The sequence below is a fragment of the Phaethon aethereus genome (assembly GCF_964289735.1).
Source record: "Phaethon aethereus genome assembly, chromosome: 4".
Classification (NCBI taxonomy): domain Eukaryota; kingdom Metazoa; phylum Chordata; class Aves; order Phaethontiformes; family Phaethontidae; genus Phaethon; species Phaethon aethereus.
In genome coordinates, this window is record NC_138578.1 from 58,121,072 (window position 1) to 58,133,875 (window position 12,804).

Sequence of the window (12,804 nt, forward strand, 5' to 3'; positions counted from 1 at the left end):
AACAAAAAGACTTACAATTGATTTTGCTTAAGTAAAATACTGATTTCTATTACACTAGCCTTTACTTAGAGGCTTTTGGCTGCTACAAGGAATCGATTTATACTACTTGTCAAAAAAATCAAAATCAGAAACAGCCCAGCTCCTTGTAGCCCTGCATGAAAGAAATGCACGGCTTCTAGAAGTTAGCTCAACTTGCCTGCAGGAGAGGGGCCGAAGACCGCAGGAGTTAATTACATCAGTAGAGAAGGGTCGCTTTTCATTTCCAGCGAGCCCGACTCCGACTAAATAAATAAAGCTGAATGGGAGAGCGATGACCACAATAAGTAGCCGAAACTCCACGTGATGACAGAGGAATGATTTCCCACCGCCACCGCTTAAATATAACTAAGGTGTTCTGTAATTTTACTTCCAAAAGCCAGAGGGCTTATTGTAATCCTGATAAATTATAGCAGCAGAAGCAGGAGAGAAGTGGGACAGAAGAAAGGAAATGTTAATGCAAAATATAAAATTGCCTCGCAGAAAAGAATGGGGAGAGCGAGCGGTTTGTTATCGTTTATTTTTCTTCAACATATCATTCAGCTTTCAGCTGTCTCCCATCTCACCCAGATCTCCACCATTTCTCAGAAACGTCTCTCGATGGCATCTCATTCTCTTCCTGTCTTTCACCCGCGTTTCATCATTTCTTAACTGTCCCTGAAAGGGTCTGGGCAGGAGGCGGAGGGGAGAGGGAGGCGGAGGGGAGAGGGACGAGGCTTCGCCCCGTGTGTCCGCCTCATTTAAGCAGTTTGCAAAAAACGGGCGGGGGGAAGGAGGGGGGGGACGGGGAGACACACACGACGTTTCAAATAGTGTTAAATGTGATTAATCTCCCGGATTCTTGAAAATCTGACATGCATGAGTTACAGCGAAACCTCTTTTATTTCGCCATGAAATGATTTTGCATAATGAGAAGGAAAATGTCCTCTGTGCCCTAATCAACTCTGACAGGTCCTGGACTCCCAAATACTTTTATTTATGGCATTATTTATTTCACCCCTAATAACCGGGGAGGCGGGCCGGCGGCTCGCGCCGTGCGGGGAGGGAGGGGAGGGCCGGACGGCCGGCGGGGCACCCGCGGCGGGGCTGCGCGCCCGGCGGAGGGGCCACAAAGTTTTGCGGCGGCTCCGCGCTCCGCGCAGCGCGGGGCGGTACCCCGCGGCCCCGGCGGGCCCTGCCGAGCCCGGAGTTGGGAGAGGGGGGGTGTCTCCGCGGCCGCTCGCCCCCCGCGGAGGCGCCCGGCGGCTCACCTGCCCCCGCGGGGGGGTGCCGGGGGCGGCGGCGGCCGCGCCAGGGCCCGCCTCCCCGCCCCGCTGCCATTAGCAGAGATTACCCTAAACACTTGCCGGTCGCCGCCCGTCTCCCTCCAGGCATTGGCGCGGCCGCCTGTCAATCAGTCCGGCGCCCCGCCGCGCCGGGGCTCCGCCGTGCCACAGAGACGAGCCGCGGCGGCGGCAGACACAGCCCGGAGCGGGGCCGCGCCGGGCCGGGGCGGCGGCGGAGGATGGAGGAGGAGATGCAGCCGGCGGAGGAGGGGCCCAGCACCCCCAAAATCTACAAGCAGCGGGGCCCCTACAGCGTCCTGAAGACCTTCCCCGGGAAGCGGGCGGCGCTGGCCAAGCGCTACGAGAGACCCACCATGGTGGAGGTGCCCCGCGGGCGCGGAGCGGGGCAGCCCTTCCCGCACGCCGCCGAGCCGCTGCCCTACGCGCCGCACGGCCCCTTCCCCAACGGGGCCGCCCGCCCCGCCGCCGCCCCCGGCGCTGCCCAAGGCCACCCTCGCCCGCCGCCGCCGCCAGCCCCGAGCTCCTCGGGCCGCTACGGCCCCTGCCCGGCGGCGGCGGGGGCCGGCGGCGCGGAGCTGAGCGCAGGTACCCGCAACTCCTCCGCCGCGCAACTTCGCGGGGCACTTTGCAGCAAGCGGGAGCGGGATGGGGGCTGCGGGCTCGCCCCGCACACACACACACGCCCCTCTCGCGGGGGGCTGGCGGCGGGCTCGGCCTCCCCCCGCGGGGTCCGCCCCATCGGGGCTGGCGGCGCCGGGCGCCCTGGGACTGGGCGCGGAGGGGGGGGACGGGGACGCGGGGCGAGCGGCTGGGGCGGCCCGTCGGTTGGGCATCGCTAAAGTTCCTGGGGGCGGGCGGGGCCGCAGACGGGGCCGCTGCCCGGCCGGTGTCACCCCAGGGGCGGCGGGGGGGGCGCGGATCGCGGCCGCCGTCGGGGCTGTGCCGCCGGCCTCTCGCGACTCGGCGGGGCAGGAGCCCGCCGGGCCGTTCGCACCTGCGGGAGCGGCGCCGCCGTCTGCGGGGCAAGGGATAGGGGGGAGCCCCGGTCCGGCCGCTCCGCCGCGGTGACGGGCGGGGTGGGCGGCAGGCCGGGGCTGGCTGCCGAGGGGAGCTGCCGGTGATGGAGAGGCTGCTGTGCGAGAGGTGGTGATTTTAACAGAAAGAAAATAGATCGGCTGCTCGCCTGCACCGTTCTCGTAAGATGCAGCGAGGAAGAGGAGATCAGGTTATTTTTTTTTTTTTTTCTTTAAAGGTGTAAGATAACCGAGATGCCGAACGCCTGTCTTTCTTCTAGTGATGGCTTGGAGTTAAAAACCACGTAGATCTTGATATGCAACCTAAATTTGGCATCAGGAAATGGGAAATTGCATCTTTAAGCAGAGTACAATCAAAAATGAATTACAATAAATCCTATATAATTGCATAGGTCATTCTCTTTAATGAGATTTTATTAACCTGACTGTCAAGCTTTTGAGTCAGGCAGATATTTTATCTTCTTCAACTGATAAAAGTGTCAGCTATAAACCACCATATAAATATTCATAAATCTACACATCTGTGGCAGCCTATCAGCATCATTCTTTTGGACATTAAAAGCATTCTAATTACTTTCTGTCTAGCAGAGCTGAAATGCTGCCTGTTATAGTATGTGCTTGGCAGGCATGATTGCTTTTGTTTGCCATCACAAATAGCAGCATCCTATTTTATATACTGATGGTCCAGAATATATTCAGGGTTTGACTGAACAGGATGAATATTATGAAGCACCATCTGGTTTTGATAACATCGGGTATATTAACTCATCTGTTAATTTTTGACACATCATTGATTTATTTATTTAGAAAAATTGGATCCTGTTTTGGTATGTTGCTGTTTGCCTTTGTAACAAATGTGATGACATTTCCTTACTAAACAGGGAGATATGCTAGTTAATAGGATATATGGCTATGTTTTAATGCCTATTTTCGCTCAGAAGCAGACATGTACTGGATGAATTTATCATGTCTTGTTACAAATAATACAAGTACTTTACCAAAAAAGTTTAATACTTGAATAAATTAGCCTGAACGTTCACGGCTCTGACGCATAGTCCTGCAATCTGTGGCAGAAGGCCATGCTTTCTATTTTCTTGAAATTACTTCTTATTTTAAATACCCAAACGGTGGTATTTCAGGATTTTTTGTGGCCCACAAGCAAAACACTGCTGATAAATGTGACACATTTCTTTACAGAAGCAGATTACGCCATGGAAAACACTCAGCTGTCTGGTAGATGATATACGAGGCCATACTCACAGCAGAGCTCTCTGGGCTTTGATGAGCAGAAGTTTGGACTGTCTCCTGCTCCTGTAGACTGAACTAACCAGGAACTAGAGCAGACTTTAAAGTTTCTTATTGATTTCAGTCCTCTGCTAAAAAAGATAGCTAAGGAACTGCTGTTCATGCACTGAAGTTCTGTGAAGTCGCTGTCCTGTCACCTGCACATCCAGGCTTTACTTTTACTTTCGGTTCCTATATGGGTCCCAACATACCCTTCTCTCAGCTAAGACTTTTGAGTACCAAGCAAGACAGAACAGGACAAAACAAACCCAAAACCTGCTATATTGTGCTGAAGTGGGATTTTGTGCAAGTTGTTACCAGAGGCTGATAAAGCAAGGGGCAAGGTTTAGACCTCCTGGGTATTGTAATCCCTGAGGTAGGAGTGTTGTGCTGAGCTATGCGCCTGTCCTTCCTGCTCGGTGATGGAGAAACACCGGGCGCCTTGCGCTGGAGGAGCCATAGCACGGGTAAGCTGAGCGGGGAGTTGTCGAGGGTGAGCTAGTTGGGACCTCAAGGCTGTGTGTATGTGGAGTACTTCCATTCCCTCATCCAGAGCCCTGAAATCCTGTTAACAAATGCGTGAGACAATTTAATAGCTCAGGCTGCCGCTGGGGAAGCAGAGCTGGGGTTTTGCCCCTGGGGAGTGGGAGCATTTGCGTGTGCTCCATGCGTGGTCGCTCTGCGCTGTGCCCAGCACCCACCGGCTCTCTGGCTGCCCGGCTCCTGCGTTCCCACCAGCAGCAAGGGGCACAGGCTGGGCCCTTTCCAGAACACCTTTTAGCCAGAGGTTCATATCCCGAGTGGTGGGTGTTGTAGAAGGAGAAGGATTCTTCCCCTGCTGCAGGGCCACTGGGTTGTTCTCCTCAAGGCAGACAGTCGCCATCCATGACTTGCAGTTTTCCTACTCGGCTTAGCCATACCACTTGGCGGGTGCTTAGTTGAGTAAAGAGGTGGAGGGCTGCAGATCACAGTTTTGTAGGGATGCCCGTTTCACAAGTTTCAGAGATCCCTCCCTTTTTGTTGGTGCCTCTTCACTTGTGTGGAGCAGTGAGCAAGCTGGCTGGTAAAACACCGTTCCTGGGATATCTAACTGCACTAGCAACTTAAACACTTAATGCAGTTGATTCTTAAACTTCAGGCACAACATTTCTGGCCCCTTGGGATTTGGAGCACCAAGTTTGCTTTTGAGAACAGGCACCTAAAACACAACCACAAGTAAGGATGCTTTCATGTTTTTGAAGCTTTTCATAATGGTTAGAGCTCTTGCCAAAATTGAATTGTTTTTTCCTCAGTCCCTTTCTAAGAGACCACCGTGGCCCCCGGTCTCCAGAAGAATTGCGGGAAGAAGGGTTACGGGAAGGAGGAGAAGCGGGTGTTCTCTACCCTGTGCCATGGTGAGGAAAGATCTAGCTCGAGATCCCATCTTGTAGGGGAAAGATCCTGCATGAGAAATGTCATCTTACGACAAGAAGTGTGGAGTTGCACTGCAGCACGAGCCTTCTCTCTCCTCTACTAAATAGTAGTTACTCTGACCACTGCTACTGCAGAGCAAGCCACACAAATGGATGCATTCAAAGCACCAGCAGATACCCATTTTCTCCTGTAAAATATTAGTTCTTTATGAGTCTATTCAGATTTTCCTGGTGTGAAAAGAATGTTTATCTTTGGTAGCATTTACCTTAAACAGTATAGTAGTCCAACAAAGAAACTCTTTTTCCTTAGGAAAGCATGATGCAGACCTTACAGTGTGCCTTAAAATTTAAGAGAGGCTTTCATGGAAAGGAGAGAAAGAAGAGCAGAGCTGTCTTAGAGGTGTTATTCCACTGCCAACAACCTGGCATGTTTAACACAGCCAGTTAATCAAGCTCTATCATGTCCAGAGGAAGGTTTTTAAGTGAACAGAGAAGGTGAAGATCATCATTTTGGCCTTAACTGAGAAGTTGGAAACCCTCATCTGGACGTAGATCTATCAGATCAGTACAGAAATGGACAAACACTTGTATCACTGTCTCGGTGATCTTTGTGTAAAATGCCCAAGAAAGCATTGCTTAGTCAGGATGGGAGGTGTCAAATGCTCTCAATTTTTGTGACTCAGGCATAGGTGTTTGCAGCAGTGTTCATATCTAAAAACATAATGACATAGTCTGTATGCATGGACAAAGCCATTTGTGGGGTACGGAGCTGCTGCCCCAGGATCTGAAGTAATAATAATATGATAATAATCCAACAAATCAAGAAATAGAAATCAGCAGGTGAGAAGACTGAAACGCTGCAAGGTGAAGAGTGAGATGATTGAAATTGCTAAGGGACCTGGACTTCCGCATCTTGCTGAAAATTAAATACCAGTGAATACATTCCCTGCAGGGGAGAATGTATGGTATTCAGACCTGCTCAACAGTTTAAAAGACTTTTTAAGCCACCTGCCCAAGATTACAAAGGAAACTATGGAAAAGCCATGACCCGAATCCAGAGCCATTGAGACCCAACACAATGCTTTATTAATAAAGCTGTCTGGTCTAACTATTGAAAAGATCTTCAGGTGTAGGAAAAGCTGATGTTATGCCTGCCAATCTTTCCAGACATCTTTTCTGATGCATCGGTGTAAGTCATTGGGTTGGGTTTCAGAAGTTTCCTCTTACTAAAGACCTGCTTTTAGTCTGGCAGTTGGATAGCTAAGAAGCCTCGTGGTTCAGCATCGATGAGAAAAGATGTAAAGATGAATGCTGTATCTGGGAGTTGGTACCTGATTTGCCATATGATCCTATCTTCTGGTTGCTTGTGCTCTTAAATAATCTAGTTAGGGATACTTATACTTTTGGCAGTGTAATCCTGCCCTATTAGCACTCTATGGGCCTGATCTGGCAAGTCCACCTCCAGGCAAAAGTCTAGTCAAAGTTGATAGAAGTTCTGTACAACTAAAGACTGCCGGGTCTGAGACATTAGAATTATATGATGGTGAGCATCGTAATAAGGAAAAGGAATATCACAATAAGACTTTCAAAAACTGTTTACACTGGTTTAGTCCAGTGAAGTCATTTCAACAATCTTCCTTTCCTAGAAAATATATACATTACATTAAATGAATTAAGAATCACTGATCAGTGATTATTCAGTAGTGTTCACATAAAAACAACTTTTTGTCATGTCTTAGTGATTAGGCATTGCGCAGTGCTTGCATTTCTAATTACAGTCATAAAAGCTGAAATCCCAATGTCTGTGATACATGGTAAATGGGCAGTGTCTGTTTTTATTTTTTCTCTTCATCACAAGAAATTGCTGTAGTTGTTATCGTTCTCATTGAGGGTTGTTCAGGCTCTGGGTACGTGTACCATTACTGCTGTAGAAGTGGCGTCAAAGTGGTACCCGCTTCAGCACAGAGCCAGATGTTTCCAGAATGTGTGCTGAGAGCATCCATTGCTATTGCTGCCCAAAGGTACCCACAAAAAAAAAAACATTTGCAAATTTTTCTGCTAGCATATTCAAAATAGCTCTGCTTTGTCATGACTTTCATTTGTGTATCTTTGAATATGGGTTAAAGTTAAGAAAAAAACAGTAATTGCTGTTATTGTGTCTTTGTAATAGATCTGATACTGAACTGAAGATTAAATCAATACTGTCATTTCTGTATAAAATTTCAGTTACGTTTTAAGCCATTATCACAGTCAATGTGCCTAATGTATTCAATTTTGCAACAAAACTAATCATTAATTTTATCTTTACTGATGTTAGTGTGTATTATAGCATTCTTCAAAACTGGTATTTGAAATGTCAGGTTACTTTTTTTCTGTATTTTAGGAGAAACCATAATATTAGAATAACATCTCTTATACTAATCTAATCCCTTTTCAGTTGTTTCATTCATATTTTGTCCCTTTGCAACAAGGATACGGAAAGAATGAGTAACTGTTTTGTCAACAGGGACCATAATGATTAAAATACAAACGGTAAATATGACTTCAGGTCTGGAATCGGATTATAGGATTAAAATGAATGAAAAAACTGCTCTGTAGTAGGATCGCAAAGTTCCAATCAATATCATCCTGTAATAATTTTAAAGGGAAAAATGTGGGAAGGAAAGAAATAAGGCGGAGAAAGCACAACTTGAAGTTGTTAGTGAACCTTGAGTTTCTCGGTTTTCTTTTGGTTTGTCGGTAGGTCCCAGCGAGAAAGCTGCAGTGTCCGATCTTTTCGTTTCTCTTACGTCTGTTGCGCTGGGTGACTCTGCGCGTGCATTGTCAGGGTTGAAGACCGCTGGCCTTAGGTGATGCAGTAGAAGGGACGGAGGGACAGCAGGTCGGGAGGCTGCAGAGCGTCTGCCACCAGCACCCGCGTGCGAAGAGGCCGGCAGCGTCCGGGCGTTTCTGCCCTTTTGAGCTTATAGTGTGGGCGGAGGGTGTCGCTTGACGTTTTGGGTCAAAGATGCGTCGGAGAAACCTGCCCCGGTTCGTCTGAGCCCATCTACAAAGCCAGGATGTGGTGCGACTCGTTGGCGCAGGAGGCTGACGGCAAGGGTGCTGGAAGTGCTCTTGGGGCCAGGCCAGCCCTTCGCGTGCCGGCAGGCTCGCCCCGCGTGGCCCCGGGCAGCCTCGTAGCCCAGTACGGCGCCTTCGCTTACTCCGTCCCCTTCGCGTCGCCGTTCTCACGGCTGAGTCCTCGGGAGATCGCATCCTGGGGGCTTGTGCCGGGAAGAGCGTGTTTTGTGTTGTGTCGAACACTCGGGCTGCGTTCGAGGCTGAAAGCATTTGTATGCTGCTTCAGCCCTGCCCTCGTTTGCAGAGGTCTGGAGGGTGGTAAAAATGCAGATCAGCGTTGTTTCAAATAGTCTTCAGGCCAGCTGCACTAACCTCGCTATGAAGTACAGTGTCCACCAGAAGGCGTGTCTTCTGGATCACGGAGAAGTACCGTGAGAAGTGCCACCTCTTAAAGGACTGAATTCTGAACATTTCTGTTCTTTACGTATTACCAGTGTGCTGAGGCTATATTTTCGTCTCTAGTGATGAAGCTGAGATAGACGAAGGTCTGGGGTGCTTAGTCTCATGCATCTGTAGCAGGTTGTCTTTTCAAAAGCAAATGCATTTGTCACTTTCTAAAAGTCAAGCCTGCTTGAGAAGAGCTCTCCAAAATTGGCAGTGCTTAGATCTACCACTCTTTTTTTTTTTTTATCCCATGCAAAATGTTAGTTACATCTTTTTAGGCACCTAGAGGAACTCAGCTATGAATAAGCTACATTTTTGTTAAAAGGCATTATTTTTGCACTGTTTTTACCAGGGAACCTAACAGGCCATACCATAAATCAGAGGCAAGCATCTTGGTTGTTTTCCATCTGGGTCTAAGAACTGTTACAGCACCTTGACTCTTACATACATAGACGTTCAGAAATGAACCATCCTGCTATGGAGGTGTAGGATGTAGCTGCTTTTTGCTCCCTGAGACATGACATCTCCTGTCATTAGAGGCAAGGCATCCTTGGAACAGAAGCAAAGTCCATAAAATTGGGGGTGGGGTGTCACTTGAAGTGTCCCATGCTCAATATCAAGTGTAGCAAAGATGAAAGGGAGGAAAAACAAGGCTTGGAAGCCTTGTTGGAGAGGAGCAGTGCATAGGACAAAGGAATAGTGCGAAGTCCTGCAAATATGTACAGGCAATGCCCACCAGCAGCTTGAAATAGCCTTCTGGAGAAGCACTTACTTGAACTTTTACTTATAGCAAATTGGATGGAATTTGTATTTTCTTCCCCATTTTCCTGTCTTAATGCATCTGAAAGAAGATGGCAGTAAGCAGTGACTATCATCACAATGCACTTCTGATTAACAGCAAGGGCACAAGGGCACTCTCAAAATAGAAGCAAAGTCGGGATTGTTTTAAATCACAGTGTTGCAGAAGTATTAAAGCAGAAGCCGTAATTCTGATGTGTTCAGAAATAAAATGCATGCGACTGTAAACCATTGTGTACATTCATCTAGCTGCTACTGCCTGGCATAACCTTTTGCATTAGGTTTCTGTGATTCATCTTTTCTTTTGTTTCAGAGAGTCGAATGATTCTGGATGCCTTTGCCCAACAATGCAGCCGTGTTCTAAGTCTCTTAAATTGTGGTGGAAAACTACTGGACAACAATCACTCTCAGTCCATGATTTCTTGTATAAAGCAGGAGAACCCAACTTATAGTGAAAGACAAGAGCAATGTCAGCTTGGGAAAATGGTCCATAGTCAGACGTCAGACATTTTAGACATAGAGATGCAGTATATGCAAAAGAAACAGCAAACCTCAGCTTTTCTGAGAGTTTTTACTGATTCCCTTCAGAACTATTTGCTTTCTGGGAGCTTCCCTTCTCAGAACACCTCATCAGTAAATGATTTTAGCCATTTGGCAGATGTGGATCCACTTTCAACCTCTCCAGTGCACACTTTAGGTGGATGGACGTCTCCAGCAACATCTGAATCTCATGGTCACCCATCATCTTCTACACTTCCAGAGGAGGAAGAGGAGGAAGAGGAAGAAGGTTACTGCCCTCGGTGTCAAGAGCTAGAGCAGGAGGTAATTTCATTGCAACAAGAAAATGAGGAACTTCGTAGAAAATTGGAGAGCATTCCAGGTAAATAATCACCTGCCATATAATATTGCTAGTCAGTGATAAAAACAGTTTGGGCAATAGTTTAAGTTCTGGTTGTCTTTTAAGGTTGTAGTCATAGTAATCAAACACTGGAATTTGCCTCCATCCAAAATTCCTATAGCTGTGCCCGCTGGAAAGTTACCTGCTGATACTCATCCATACGAATTGTGAGCTCTAGACTAATAAGCTGTGTTCAGGATGGGATGTACTTGTCATCCCAAATTCCAAACATCCGGTGATTTGTCTTGGTAATTTCAAACATATGCTTTTATATACCTAATTATCTGTATTGGTTTTTAAGGGATATTGCAGCTTATAAACTTAATTCCCTTTTGGGGCTCCTTTTTTGGTTACTTAAAGGAACTATTCAAAGTTAGGTCCATACTTTTAACCATAATAGATTTGGCTTTTACCTTGAACAGTATCTCTTTAATTGCTGATAGCTTAGTGAGAAGCATAAATACATCTCTGCCCATTCATCTTCAAATAATACCCAAAAAAAAGCTTGGCAACAAGTTCTCCAGTTCAGCAATACCAAGCTGCCACTGTGGGAGAGAAAGTAGACAGAAGAACCCCATCTAATAGAAACCCTCTCTGTGAAAAACTTCTCTTGCCCCTTTAAACTTAGGACTTCTCGCTGACATACTTGAAGAGTGATATCAGATGAGAACAAAGTATCTTGGACCCATACCCTCTAAACTTTAAGCACAGGCAAAAATGCACCTCAAATGATAATACTAAAAGCAAACTGGAATTTAGCAAGGAAAATAAGTATACAACACACTTCTGACACATCTATAAATGCTAGGGAGCTGCACCTTTGCTAGCTAAAGTTTGAGGTGCTTAGGGTACATTCATGCAAAGTTAATTGAACTAATCCCTAAATAGCAGAAAAGAGCAGGTAATTTAGCATGGGCTACAAGAGATAAAATACTCCATAGCTGCTAAGGAAAAAGTAAAAGTAAGGAAAAAGGCAGTGACCAACTACTGCCCTAATATGTAGGTGCAGCTGCAAAATCTGAGCAAAAAGCAAGCAGCAGTATTCCTAATTCTTGTCCCCATCTATCGATGATGTAGTATGAATTATTTGCATTACGTTGTGTCTTCCTTTTGTGCATTGGTCCCTAGGGGTACCAGCAAATCCCATAACTAACGTTGTTCATTGCAGAGAAGGCCCAAAATTTAGACTTATTTCTGCCACCCCTCCCAAAATCTGGAGTCACCATAACTCGTACGCTCTCACCGGATTCAGTAGTGGTTCGTACATTATGTGGAAACACTGTGTTACGATGGGAATCATGTGGACTTCAAGTCCTGTTGAGTCCTAGTTTCAGGTGTATAAGACCAAAAATGATCATTAAGGTCTATAATCTGACCTGCAGCTTTCATTCAGTCCCTCGTATCGAACCCAGTAATCTTTCTTTCTTTGACTAAAGCACAGTTTGCATTTGAGTCAAGTAATACCTCAGAAGGCCTCCAGTCCTGAGTTGGAGACTCTGGTAAGCAGTGGCTGTACCTCTTACCCTGCCACTTGACTCCAGTGGTTAATTACACTGCTGAAAATGTGTGCCAAATTCCCTGCCTGACTATCTGAAATCAGCTTCTAGTCATTGACTTTTATGCTTTGCTCCACTAAATTAAGTGCTCTATAGGACTGGGTGCTTTTTCTGGGTGAAGGTACCTACAAATTGAAAGCTGATTTAATTTTCATCTTAGATAAACTAAGCAAACAGAGCTGTTTAAAACTCCCCAAATGAGTTGGATCCTTCTTTGTAGCTCTTTTCTCACCTCGACTCGTTTCTTTAAAATTTGGGCACTATGAATATGTGCAATATCTTCGTATCTGCTTGAGCAAAGGTGAATAATCTCTTTGTTCCCACCCGCGGTTGCCGTGGTCATTTGGCCAGCATTCTGTGCACATTTCTTCATAAACATACACACTTTGTATTTGGCTGTGTCCATGTGTTAAGTGATCCAGATTGCTTTGGCTGCCCTGTTTTCCCACTGTTTGCTGGTTCACCAATTTCTGCATCATCCAGAATTATTTTTTTTAATTGTTTTTAAATTAACTTTGTGGTTCTGGTTAGAAATGTTGAATGATATCAGTCCCTGTTGAGCCCTGCTAGAAACACATCTATTCATGATGATTCCCCCAGTGACAGATACTTGAGGTGTCGGTAGCACGTTATTAATCCATGTATGCTCTAGTCTACTGATGTTGTGTGTTGCTGCTTTTGCAATCAGTTAACTCATGGTAGTAAGTTAAAATGCCCTTCAGGAGTCTACGTATATTACATCTGCTCAACCCAACTTTTTCAAGCGAACCTGTAATCTCATCAAAGAATGACAATCAGGTTAGTCTGACAAGATCCACTTTCCATAAGACCATTTTGGCTGGCGTTAATTATATTCGTATTCTTTAGTTCTTAGTCAATTGAATCCCATTGCGATTGCCTGTATTTTGCTAGGATTAATGCCAGGCTAAGCAGCCCGTGTTTACCTGGGTCATCACAGTTACCCTTCATCCCACTCTAAAAGAGAGAGAAGCATGC

At 46.5% G+C, this 12,804-nt stretch overlaps 1 protein-coding gene across 1 annotated transcript in view; it reads left to right on the top strand.

Moving 5' to 3' along the window:
- Positions 1 to 1,433: 1,433 nt before the first annotated feature.
- BEND4 (BEN domain containing 4) overlaps positions 1,434 to 12,804 on the top strand; it is a gene marked incomplete at its 3' end in the record, with an annotated part of 29,442 nt that continues 18,071 nt past the window's right edge. Inside the window, exons 1-2 of the mRNA XM_081999235.1 lie at positions 1,434 to 1,907; positions 9,668 to 10,234. Coding sequence (XP_081855361.1) covers positions 1,541 to 1,907; positions 9,668 to 10,234 — 934 coding nt within the window. The 5' untranslated portion in view covers positions 1,434 to 1,540. The remainder of the gene's footprint in view (positions 1,908 to 9,667; positions 10,235 to 12,804) is intronic.